This window comes from Zosterops lateralis (genome assembly GCF_965231275.1).
Source record: "Zosterops lateralis genome assembly, chromosome: 11".
Classification (NCBI taxonomy): Eukaryota; Metazoa; Chordata; class Aves; order Passeriformes; family Zosteropidae; genus Zosterops; species Zosterops lateralis.
In genome coordinates this window covers 18,669,050-18,682,424 of record NC_139771.1, presented here as the reverse complement: position 1 = coordinate 18,682,424, position 13,375 = coordinate 18,669,050, and the positions used below count along the sequence as shown (strand labels likewise).

General features: G+C 39.5%; 1 protein-coding gene across 1 annotated transcript in view; it reads left to right on the top strand.

Annotated features, from left to right (window-relative positions):
• Positions 1-13,375, top strand: part of SHQ1 (SHQ1, H/ACA ribonucleoprotein assembly factor) — a 39,810-nt gene that overhangs the window by 10,008 nt on the left and 16,427 nt on the right. Inside the window, exons 8-11 of the mRNA XM_083869314.1 lie at positions 2,697-2,851; positions 4,108-4,161; positions 6,111-6,234; positions 8,997-9,117. Of these exons, the coding sequence (XP_083725440.1) occupies positions 2,697-2,851; positions 4,108-4,161; positions 6,111-6,234; positions 8,997-9,117 (454 nt within the window). The remainder of the gene's footprint in view (positions 1-2,696; positions 2,852-4,107; positions 4,162-6,110; positions 6,235-8,996; positions 9,118-13,375) is intronic.

Genomic DNA, 13,375 nt, shown 5'->3' with positions numbered 1-13,375 from the left:
CATGCAAAACTCTTAATGATCAGTCTCCACTGTAAAATATCTCAGGTTTTAAAAGGCAAGAACAGTAGGAAGAAAGGATGATGTATGGTGTTGATATGCTTGCAGGAGCTGTGGATTCCTTAAAGACCCGTAAGAAAAATGAGTATAAAGGAAATTGTGAGAGCCAGGCAAGGCTGTCCAAGCCCAGTGATTCTGTGGAGAATGCCTGGAGAAGGGAGGTCAGAAGTGATGGGGAGGAAATGTGCTGGAAGTGTTGATTTGAGAAGTGGAGCTGGAGGCTTGAGAGGGAAGAAAAGATAAATGAAGGAGATAAAATTTGAATGGGAGAAGTGCAAATATGGGAGGGATGAACAAATCAGACTCGAGTGACCATGTTACTGTGAGTATGGGTCTGCAGAGGGGGTAGATTTGTGGGTTTAGGACTTTCAGCTTATTTCCTGAAAAACTGAGGCTCTTCTGATTACAATTTACCTGACAGAGCTTTAGAGAGTCTCAAAGATGGCCACAATCTTCAGCTTTCCAAAAATTTAGGAGGGGAAGAGCTTTTGCTGAGACTTCAGTGTCACCTTTTGAGGGGCAGAGTCTGTGCAGGAAGGAAGAAGTGGGAAGTTCCACTAACCTCTCATGCCTCAGCTGGCTGCAACAAATTCAAGCAATTTAACACAAAATCAGATTTATTACTTCAGTTACTTGTTTAAATTTACATTATTATTGAGTATTTTTAAGGCAGTATCCAGCACTGGGGAAGATGTTGACCCTGCACAAAGTCTTTGGGTGACTTCATTCAGAGCAGTGCTGCCTCTCATCTTGTGATGGCTTAGGAAGGGCTTGAAATGAAACTTGTTTGCTACTGATTAATATCAATAACTAACTTTATTCTGACTAATCTGCTCTCTGCTGACTAGTCTCCTTCATCTGATGTTGCTGATTCCTTAACCTACAGGGATAGAAGCACACATTTAAAAACCTTAAAATTGTAACATAATATTTTAGTTTAAAGGAAAAAAAAAAAGAGAAGGAGGGATTAGTTGTCCTCAGTTCTTTCCTTTGGGAGAGCTGTGGGATTCAAGACTTGGCTTGACAGGATCATAAACTGAGGCTCTGCTCTCACCAGCAGATTGTCAGAGGTGCTTCCTGACCTGTACTTTCCTGGCTGACCACTGAGTCAGCTCTCTGTGTGGGTCCAGCACATTTTATCTAAGTGCCCCTAACACGCTGAGAGCTGCAAGTGTCATAGTAGTCTGAAGATACAGATCTCCCAGTGATTTAAGTGGTGTTATCACAGTGTAAAATAGCAGTAGGGCTGTAACAAAACACCCTCTGGCTGTCAGACCTCATCCTCCCCTCAGAGATTAAGCTCTGCTTCACCCACACTCTGCTACTGGAGGACAATTTGAAGTATCTTCTTTTTTAACATGAGGAATGGCCTGCTTAAAACAAGTAAAAGAGGTGATTAAAATGTAAAGGTAATGTCTGCAGTCTCATCTGTCAGAAACTTTGTGAGATGAATGTCTGACTCCTTTAGAAGTGGATATATTAACACACATTTATACTCTGGCATGGTTTTGCCATTGGCAAATACACAAAAAGAAATTTAAATCAAAGTTACAAAAAACTTGCCAATTTAACTTGCTTGATAAGTAGCAGCAAGTGCTGCTTTGCATTAGATTAATACTGATTGTGATACAGATTGTTAGCTAAAATTTGGCAGTGTGAGTGTACGGAAGTGTGCAGGCTTAGTACAGCAGAAATGTAATTACAATTTTAATTGTTCTGATAATTTCACACCATGTACTTGGAAGTTTTGAACAGGGAAAACAAAGTAGGTGGTGGTTTGGACGTGTTAATAATGAGTTTCAGGCCTGGATAATTAATTGTTCAAAAACTTCAGGCAATGGATAGATTTTTTTTTTTTTAACATTGAAGTATTTTCTCAGAGAAAGATTTTATTTAGAACACCTGGCACTTTGCAGCAACTTAATGAACATCTTGTAATATTTACCTTTGGGAATTGTCTAGTCTACATCTAGTTTGTTGTTATTTAATAGACCTGGAATTTTTGTGTTTACAGTCCAGTTGTAGTCATTATGATGCTTCAGAGTTTGAAATTTAAAGAAAGAAAACTTTACTGCTCTATTTCATGAATTTCACTGGGAGTTTCTTTGCTGTTTAAAAGTGAAGTGCGCTTCATGTTTACAATGAAGAATCAACTTAGAAATTTACTGATAGAGATACATCACCAATAATTGTGATTCAAGGGATCACCTGCTTTGCATGAACAGAAAAAACAGAGTCAGAACTGCCATAGTATTTCTTAATTGTCACTTGCCTCTGGATTTTTATCCTGTACAGTGTGGGCTTAAGAATCTTCATTTTACTCTGCTCCTGATTGTGCCTTTATCCCTGTAGAAGATACCCAGGCATCCACAGAAATCCCTGGCACCTGGAGAGGTTCAAAATCACCAGTGTGTACATGCAGTGCTGTGCTGGAGCCTGACATTGACACAAATATACCAGAGCTTAATAAAAGTTAAAAAGGAAAGCGAGAGTGATTTCAGCTTTTTTCTTGAGTGATGGGTGACTTGTGATTAGTTACACGCTCCTTTTTAAAGACACTGTTGAAGTAGTATTACCACCTATTAAAGGGAACGTGCCAGCTTTAAATTCAAAATCAATTATCCTTTTACTTTTTATAGTTGTCTTCTCTGAGGAAGAGAGAGAGCAGATGAGAAAGTTCACAAATAAATCTTACCTTCTGGATAAAAGGAGCCGTCAGCACGTATATCTTGGATTAATTGATATTCTTCTGGCATATTGCTACGAGATCCGTGTCAATGAAGGGGACAAGAATGTAAGTTTAAAAAAAAATTTAATTTTTTAGTCCATCTAATGCTGGACCCTGTACTGCCATTTCGGGAACTTACCTTTTAAAGTGAACTTACTCCCAGGGATTAAACATAGATGATGGAGTTAAAATTAAAGACTTTATATCTCTAGATTGGGTGCACATGGGGATTAGTAGGATTTCTAAATATTAGTGTTCTTCTGCAGCAGCATTGTAATAGGAGAGATGTGGAGATTTCAGACAATTCTGTGTAATGCTGATTTTTGTATCTTCGTTTATGCAAATTAAATTTAATAAAATAACTGTTCTTTTTTGGTCTGTGTGGATACCTTGCCCTCTTGGAATTGCTTCCCAGATACAACTTTGTGCCTTTCATCTCCTGTGCTGATACAAACCAAAGAGATGTTTTTTCAATGCTTTTAACCAAAATATTGCCACATGTAATCAAAACCATTCTGGCTTAATCAGCCTGACACGGAGGGCATGGGCTGTAGAAAGACAGGCAAAATGTCCAGATCTGCTGATTCACCAGAATAATCTGGGATTGTTGTTGTGTTGCGTGTTAGAGCTGCACAGAATTGCAAATGTGCCAGGAGCACAGTTGTACAATTCTTTATTGGCTTTGCAGTAACTGTGTGATGTGTGTGGAAAATACAGTGAGGTTTTTTCTCCTTTCCCCTCCTGCCCTTTTTTTTATTCCTATTTAATAGGAAAACCAAGACATTCAGGCCACACAAATCTTTACTAGAGCCAGGATTATAGATCAAGGCTTTCTGGCTTTTTGCCCCAGTCATCCCACTGGACCACACTTCCACTCAAATACTATGAATCTGTCACATATTAAGAATAATGACATTTTACATGTACTGCTGGCTTCAGGACCCTCTCTGCAAGCCAAGAGTCTTGAACTGTTTTCATGAAACAAGGCATTTGAGCTTGGCTTTTGTTAATTCAAGTCTCTCTTGCTTTGTGCAAAGGGACAGAATTCCACTAAAATATCATTTCTCTGTGTATTGCCATTATATTTTAAAGATTTTGTGCATGAAGTGGATCATCCCACTATGGAAACCAACTCAGTTATTCAACATCTGCATTGCAATATAATTTTTAATGCTGTCCTGTGGCCATTTCAATGCACATGGTATAATTACTGCTTCTTATTCACAAAGGTTCCTAAATTGCTGCCAGAGTGTTATCTTAAATAGTTTGCCAGCAGTGTTGGATTAGATAATGCTTGTTTTACTGTCTTCTCTTAAAATCAGGTTGAATCATCTTGGAACATCAGGAAGTTGAGTGCAACGTTGTGCTGGCTGGAGGTAAGGTTAAAGTAAAGTTTTGTGTTATGTTTTTGCTGGATTACTTGGGGTTTTTTTTGTTTGTTTGTTTGGTTTTTTTTTTTTTTTTTTGTGGTGTTTTTTTTTGTGGGTTTTTTTTGTGGTTTTTTTTTTTTGTGGTTTTTTGTTTGGGTTTTTTTTTTGGTTTTTTTTTTTTTTTTTTTTTTTGCTGTTTTATGTTTTCTGTGTTGAGTTTACTCTTTCAGTATTGAAGATTAATTATATCTCCTGTTTTTACTGGTACCAGAAATGGATTTCTGGGTTCCAGAACGTAGTGGACACATGTTGCTTTACCCACTCTTTGGTTTTCAGCTTTATTTTTGGAATAATAAAGGTTGAGAAAGACCTTTAAGATCCTGAGGTCCAGCCATTACCAGCACAATCACCACGTTCACCATTAAACCGCGTCCAAGTGCCTGTTTTGGTTGCTGCTCACCCTTTGGAACCAACAGACATTAGAGGAAACACTGAATTCCATTCTCTCCACATTCAGATTGTTCACCCAGGCTTGTGTAAAGAAATTGTTACAGAGCTGGAGGTGGAAAGGACTTGACCTGGCCTGAAATCCATTAATTCTTAAAATGCAGGAAGGTGGAAAGGACTGTCCCAGCTCAGTCCTGAAATGACTGAGCCAAGTCTCACTTTGCAGGATGAAAACTGAAATTGGACAAGATTTTTGGGTCCAGTCCTTCAAACTTTCCTGTAGTGTTGAATGATAATATTCAGTTACAACTTGTCCTGTGACAACAAGTTTTGTTTTGAGTCCTGCAGTAACAGGTTACAAAGGGCAAGTTAAAATGCCCTCACTGCCTTAATTCATGATTTTTTTTTTTTCAGATCCACGATCTAACATAGTGGAGGAGTTTTGTGCATGTGTTTACCCTATGATAGAGCAGTTCTTGGTGCAGCCTGTGCCAACAGTGTATTTCACACCTAGAAAACTTACAATCCTGGCACCAAGCTGTTAGTAACTATCTCTGTTAACTCCCAGCCCTGATGGTTTGTCTTTCATCATTCTCTACAAAAAAAAAATTGCCTCAATTGCCTCAGCTCTGGTTTGTTGGAGCTGCCATTTTGCTGGCCATGCCATGTACACACCTTAGCCTCTAAATATTAAATCACAAACTATAAATGATTTAAATGCTTGCTGGTGATCCATTAAAATGAACAATGGTCATTGGTAGTCACAGAATGCAAAAGAGGTGCTGGCTGTCAGCAAAGTGCTTTTATTAATTTTAATAGATTGAGAGTTCATGATGAAATAGGGGGTTTTTTAAAATTAATTAATAAATGGAGCATTTTGTCTTGAAAAGTGAAAGCCGGAAGGGAAATCACTCTTAAGAAATTATTTAATAACTCCTTAATGCCTCTGGCCTGAGTAAATTAAAGGTGTTCCTCACTCATGAAGGAGGACAATGAACTGTTCTCCCCAGGCAGGTATATTTATCCCTGTCTTGGGTGTCTAGATTTTTCATGAAAAGCAGAGTCATGTATCATTTCTTAAAGATCTTATATGTACACATGTATTTGGTTAATATCATATGGATTTAATTTTTCTTTATTCTTAAAAGGCTTTTTATAGCTTCTCCTTAATATATATGAAATAATGTGGGACAGATGTAATTTATTGCTTTAATCTAAAGGATGGCAAAGTCTCGAGTGAGATGTTTTATTCCCATGTTCTCTATGTTCTTTTTTTAATCCCAAACCCCTAAAATGTACAGGACTTCTGTTATCTTGCCATGCAAACTCAATGTTCAATCTTGTTTCTATTTAACATGTACATTTCCATATCTATTCAAATACAGATTTTTAGAGGCATAATAAATCAAATTTGCTTTCTCCTCCCTCTATTCAGCTATGGCTTTTTTTCCTTAAAGGAAAACAAACAAGCACACTGACTAATTCATTTTTTTTACTGATGCACACAGAGTTTCTCCAGCATCCATGATGTCCTGGTATCTTTTGGAAGAAGAGTTCTGTGCTATCCCCTGTACAGGCATTTTGAGCTGGTGACAAGTGCCTTCAATGACACAGTCAAGATTCTGCAGCTGGGTGAGTGTTCAGGGACTGGAAGTTGTACACAACCATCTTTATACCTTGACTTGTTAAAGTTACCTGCAACTTTTCCATTTAGCATGAGTTACTTCCTTGAGAAAAGCATTAGATTTAATTTTTGGACAGAAGGATCACTTGGAAGCAGTGCTTCAGTGGTTTATTTTAAATGTTTGTGAGTTGCAGGATTAAAAACCCACATAAATGGCAATATTAATCTTTACTGCTGCCAAAAAATGTTGCTGATTGAAAATCCTATTGACATTAGAACAGTCAGGGAGTGAAGTTTTAAGGGGAAGATAAATGCTGTCCCTCCTCACTTATCTGCACTGCCTTATGTTGCTGTTCATAAGTGTGAAAAAGAAAATTCTGATAACAAAACTGCAGTGATGCAGTGCTGACAGCCTATGGGGTTTTTTTTCTGAGGAGGATAGTACATGAGAGGTAAGAAATTTGCTTTTCTTTTAATGACACAATAGAAAATGATGTTGCAGTGAACATTCAGTGATCCAGTGAAATATTGTCTGACTGGGTAAGTTTTTACCAGGATGTTTCAATTTAAAAGTTTGTAGAGTTCTGTTCTTGTGTCTCAGAATACTGTTCCATTAAAAAGAGAGAATTACAGCAAAATTCAGGTTATCTTTAGATGAATGCTTCTCCTTGCAAATGTGCAAAAACACACAGAAGTCTGTGAGGAAAAAGAATGTAAAATAGAGAAGTATGACAAACTTTCCTTCCAAATACACAAGATAAAAGCTGGTAGAATTTCACGAGGGTGTAAAATCGGATTTTCATATCAAATGGCACATACAGAGCTGGGGTCAGATTTCATCCTCATTTTGAAATAGTCTGTGGAAGGAGGACTGAATTTCTGAATCTGTAAAATTCAGCTTTCAGGCTGTTGTCTGGCAGCTCTCTCAGCAAGGAACTTGACAAGGATCCAGTGATCTGCAGAGACAAAGTTCTCTGACTTTCCTGTTACACATGCTGGAAGTTTTTTATTTGTACTTTTAAACACAGCCACTGGGGTTTTTGGAATAATCAGGAAGCAGTATCTGCACATAAAGAACACTTTATTGATCAGTATAATGCAGAGCTGTAACTATGCAAAAACTGTTAAATCCCATGGGCCCATGTTCTAAAAGCAGACATTTGATAGTGTCTGATGTAGGATTCCCTGTTTCAAGTCTGGCAAGATTTGCAGCCTCTCATTAGAGACTCATTAAGCCACTGCAAATCCAAAACTTTTAATTTATGAAGAAAGACACTTTTAGTTGTGAACTAGTGTAACATTCACTGATGTACATTGTTACTTGGCAGATGAGTTACAGGAGTGGATGTTGAAAATGGTTTGGGCTGACAGCTTGACAGCTGGAACCTGAAAAAATGAGCAAAATTTTAATTCCCCACATATCTTTGTAAAAAGGCACACTTCTTATTAGTCAAAATAGTGATGTTTGACAAGCATTGATGGGGATACAATTTAAAAGTTATTAGTGATGTTTGGGGTTTTAGGTATTCTTTGCTGACTTGGTTTCCAAAACCGGTGGATTTTTTTCTGTTCTGTTTGCCATGGCTTTCTGTTCTCCCTGTTCCCCATCCTTATTGCCATCTTCCTCACCCTTAACTTTTATTCTCCCTGTTTTTTCAGCATGGAATTACTTACAAATAAGCAAACAAATTTTGTGCTTGAACGGCAGGGGGAGTGCTGATCTTTTTTGTTTCTTCCTTTTTTTTTTTTTTTTTTTTTTTTTTTTCTTTTCCCTCTCCTCTCCTCTAAATCTGTAAAATGTAATTTCATCCCTGTTCAGGTTTCATAGCCTAGGAGGAGCCAACCTCTTGGGAGAGGGTTATTAGATTCCATTTGCAGTGGTGGCTGTTTTCATTTGAATGTGGGGTTTTTTTCCCCACCATTAAATGGTGAAAATAATTTTTTTTAAGTGTTCCAGCACTTAACCCTTTAGCAACTGTCATCAGAAAACTGAGGGGGGAGATTCCAGCTAATTGGAATCCTGAATGTGAAGAGAAAATTCAAACTGACAACAGAAAGTTTTCTGGTTGTGGAGTGAAAACACATTTTTAATCTTTCACTGTGTTTATTGCCTGTGTGTCAAATGGCTCCTTCCTGAACCTGAAGTGAGTTTTTTTTTTGATTTTGCCAAGCTATTTTGTGACTAGCAAAAGTAGGAAAAGTTCTCCCTAACTCCAGGCCCTCATCTGCTGTTAGGTAATCATTACATTGCCTCACACAATTCCATGTGCTTAGTCCTGCTGTGAGCTGTGTTCCCAGCCTTATTATTTCCTAGCACTGATATTTGTGTAGGCATAAAGGGAAAAATGCTCCTCTTAAGAAAGATGATGGGGCATAACTTCTTGTTATTTGTGAGCTGCTTCTCAGCTTAGTTTGTTTCTTTTTAAACACAGTTCTCTGCCTGTCTGTTCCAAAATTTGGGCCAGCAGGGCTGGGAGCAGTGGAGGTGCTGGGGGAAGGGGCTGCTTCAGCTGTGGAGAATTACACGCATGGCTGGGCCTGCAGGCTTGGGGCTTGCAGAGATTCCTGCTGGATCCAGAGGCTCCCCTTCCCCAGGGATGTGGATGCTGAAGGACAGAGTTACAGTGCTGCTGTTCCCAGCCTGGGAATCAGCCCCAGTTCCCAAGGTGGTTGTAGATACTGTGGTTATTAAACCGTCAGGTGGGAGATGATAAAGATCATCTGCTGTGATTTCTTGTGAGTCACAAAAACCAAAACCTGTTTCCTGCAGGGAAAGCTGCAGTTTTGAAGTGTCTGCTGGACATTCACAAGATTTTTATGGAGAGTGACCCTGCCTACATCCTCAATGATCTCTTCATTACAGACTATTGCATCTGGATCCAGAAAGTCAAGTAAGTTCTTCAGTAGTTACTGATGTGGGAGATGTTTTTAACGTTCTTCATCCATGAACAAATATCAGTAAAATAAATTCTCTCTCCTATATGTGAGAATATGATCAGTTTTTTCATTTAGTAACTGTGTCTGTCCAGCAATTCTTGACACAGAAGCAAAGACATTCAGTGCATTTTTTAATACAGTGACACCACTGGAGAAGGGAAGGAGGGATTGGATTTTAAATAAAAATGTGAATTTTCATTTATATATTAATAGGGGTTTGGGGAGGTAAAAACAACCTTTGGGGAACTCTCATTCTATTGTGATCTTTCTTAGGAAGAGAAATGTTTATGTAGCACTTATATAACTTCAGGATAAAGGCTGGAAGGAGCTTCCAGTTCAAAACTGACAGCACATGCAAAGCATTCCCAGCTGCATGGAACATTGATTTATGGGCTGTAGCAGTTGCACCAATTGATTATTAACACCAGAACAAGTGTCACAAATCCCCATGTGCTCTGTGCTCCTGCAGCTCTCCCTGGCACTGTGGGAAGCTTTGGCTTCCACTGCTTGAGAGGAGGGAGGGACTCTGCCACTTCCAGACAAAACCCCTGCACTTCTGTGTCTCACCTGTGTTCTTTTCATGGAGCCAGCATGGCTTATTTCCAGAGTTTGGTTGGAATACCAGCATGTTTTAATGGCTTAAAACCAAAAGTATCAGTAGGAAAACAGTGGGAAGTGGATTAAATGATTAAAGCAAGCTGCATGTTCAAATCTTACTAAGCTTTATATTGTTCTTGTCAGATTTATTCTGTTTTTTGTGCAGCTTTTGTATTATTTTTCCTTCCTTTTTATATCTTCACAGCCTTCTCTGAAAGCCCACAAAAGGTGTGAGCTGGAACAGGCATGACTAATAGACACACAAAAAATGTCATTGTTTTATTTGTTAATACAGCAATGCAGCCTCCTAAACCAGTGGCTAAAATAGCCTTTGTATTTCACAAGAGGCTGTGGGGGATAAAATATCTGAAGTGCACAAGGCACTGAAGGGGATATAGAGGGAATTTGGTAATAATTGTGATCAGAAGGGGGAATGAGACAGGATTGCAGCAGCCTGCACAGGCTGTTATGTTCAGCTGTGACCCTAGCAGTATTTCTTGGAGAATTAAAGGCCCTCAGTTCATAGCTGTTCATGATGGTTTGTAGATGTTGATTCTTATTTTCTGTGTGCTTTCAGTGATTGTTCCTATAGGTAACAAGATATAAAATACTTTAACAACATTACAGGTGTTTCCAAACATTTTGATCCATCAATCCTGCTTAATTCCTGAAACAGCCAGTTCATTTTACACTGTCATATTTGAGAAGGCCTTTTCCAACCACACCTTAAATGTGTGGGAAATTCACCAGGTATGGGGAAATTCAGGTTGAAGTTGGCTAGAAAAAGTGCAGTAAATAAAGGAGAAAGTTATTTCATGGGTCTTTCACAAAGAAATGAGTCATTAAGCAGTAATACCTCTGCTGCCCATATCAATGAATATAATGTCTAGCAAGTCAGTCATAAAACCCAGTTTTCTTTAAATCCAGCCCAGGAAAATGCACAGTAGCTATAAGTGACTGATAGATTAACACATTTCCTCCCAGACTCTCACATTATGTCCCAGTTAAGCAGAACTGACAGCTGCTGGAAAGAGGGCAATTAAGCTATCTTATTGTCAGAGTGACATGGCACAATGGCTGTCTGTCATTAGGAGAGCAAGAGAGAGAGAGGAGCTGTAGAACCCAGTCCTATTTTTAGGCCTGAATCAGGACAGCATTTAAGCATATGCTGCAGTCATTGCTGTGCAGTTCAGCAGTGTTTGAAGTTCAGCAAGTGCAAAGGGAATGGGAACACTTGGTTTTGTTCCTTTGTGTTGAAGGGAACAGCTAAGCTCACTTGTCATTCAGGATGTGGCTTGTCAAGGTGGTGATTTGTCTGTTCAAGGCAAGGGGTCCCAGCTCCCCAAGGTGAGGCACCTGCAGAGGAGGGTGCTGCATTTTCCAGGGGAAAAAATATTGTAATATCCCTCTGGTAATTCCCTCTGAAGCACTGGCACAGTCCCCCAGAGAAGCTGTGGCTGTCCCTGGATCCCTGAAGTGTCCAAGGCCAGGTTGGACTGGGCTTGGAGCAACCTGGAGTAGTGAAAGGTGTCCCTGCCCATTGAGATGAGCTTTAAGGTCCCTTCCCACTCAAACCATTCTGTGATTCTATAATTGCTGTTGTGGTGGAAGAGTTTTGGGAGGGGAAGGTATTTATAGGTGTCATTGTGGTGGTCTTTCAGTGTTGTGGTTATTTCCATCACCAGTCAGTTTGGATACTTCCCTGTTTTGTTTCTTAACTGTTACTTGCTCCATACATGCTTCATTAAGTTCCTTTGTCTCCATTTCCTCATGTTCTTTTGTGGCTGAGGATACTCTCAAAATCCATTGAGTGTTTTCCTTTTCTTCTCCTTTCCCTGTAAGCACCGAACTCCTGATGGAGGCAGGAGCCTCTGTTTAAACAGTTAAAACAGGCTGTAGGTTCTTTTTAGTGAAGAATCTGGGCACTTTAAAATCAGCTGGAAACAAGCTCTTCAGCTCACCTGTGCTGGCACAGAGCACTGAGTTTAGGAAGAAAGTTTGGCACAGGCAAAACCATAATGGATATATCCAGTGAAAGAGAGCACACAGTCCCATTCCAGATGAAGAGAAACACCCCTGGTAGGTATTAGCTTTTAAATATTCCATGTGGAAACAAAATCCTTGTAGCCAGCAGTGTGTCAATAGCTGATTACAAATCTGGTTTGAGATCATAGTTTGGCTGTGGGTAAATTAGATGCATAAGTGAATGTGTCACTGGGCTGGCAAAAGCTGATTTATTTTAAACACAGTGTATCCGGAATTGGAAATGATGAAGATGCTGAATAAAACACAGGTGGCTAATAGTCAGTTGGGGTGGGGAGTACAAGCTAGGCCTGGAATTCTAAAGGCTTGTTTTGGTTTTTTTTTCTTTCAGAAAAATTGCTTAATTCAGGTGCCTGTTACTAAGAGAAAAATAGATTTCCAAATGTGTTAGACAATAGATATTGGCAAGTGTAGCTAAAATTTCATTTTTCTGCTTGCAATGTTAAAGACAGTTTCACCTGCTTTCTAGGTTCCTAGTATTTCCCTTAAGCTGCTTGTGAAGTGACTATTAATAATTCCATCCATTGTGTAAAGTGGCATGTAAATCCTTTTAAGTGTTGTTAGGTTTTGAAGAAAAGGGAGCATGTTGCTCAGCCAAACTTATCAGAAAAGAGAGAAAAGTAAATGTTAACCTGGGCAACAAAAGCTTGACAAAGACCTATGGAGGCAGCTTGTGGTAAATCTCAGCAGGTGGTGTCAACATTTCTGTTGAAAAGCCAGATGCAGCCAGATGGAAAATTGCATCTTTAACCCCTGAGGTCATAATGACATGTCATCACTTCATTTGATCCCCCTGCTAAGTGAGCTTATCATCCACCCTGCTGTCACTTCTGTTATTGCTTTCATTTCCATAATAAAATTAAATTTAATTTGCCTGGTTTGCATGCTTTTGTTCTTTAGGTCCGAGCTTTTACAAGCCACTCTGATACATATGGCAGCCTCTCCGAGGTGAAATTAGAACTGCATTTGTGTGCTAAGTCTGGGGTTTTCTCCATCTTTCACACCTGCCTTTAGCAGAAGGGGATGAGGGAGAGGAGGAGGATTTTTGGGGGAACCACTGGTGGGTTGATGGCTGCAATGTGGGCAGCTGAGACAGGGCAATCCAGGTGTGCATTTACTGCAGGGGAGATTTTTCTCCCTCCTGTCAGGAGTCTGTGTCTGTGACCCCACAGGAGCTGTGTCCTTTACAGAAGTCAGAATCGTTTACCCACTGTCTCTTGCTGTGCTGAGGTTCCTTTGTGTGGCCTGATGTCTTTCTCCAGTGTTTTGTGTTCCCCTTTGTGCCAGGCTCTATTCACATGGTGGTTTTTGGCTGCTGTTGTACATATGTGCCTGCTGGCCATGACATGGGTGGGAGGCTGAACAGTTTTCCTCCAGTCCTTGGCCAGGCAGGCAGTACAGGCAGTTCTGCATCTCTGCTTAAGGGAACAGCTCCAGCTCATGGCAATTTAAAGTATTTTTACCTAATATTTGCATGCATATTTAGCTTTAAACATGTACCACTTTAATATTTGTAAATGTGAATTTTCTGTGCTCCTGAATTGGAGGTGAAGCTGTGGGTGTTGCTGGCTG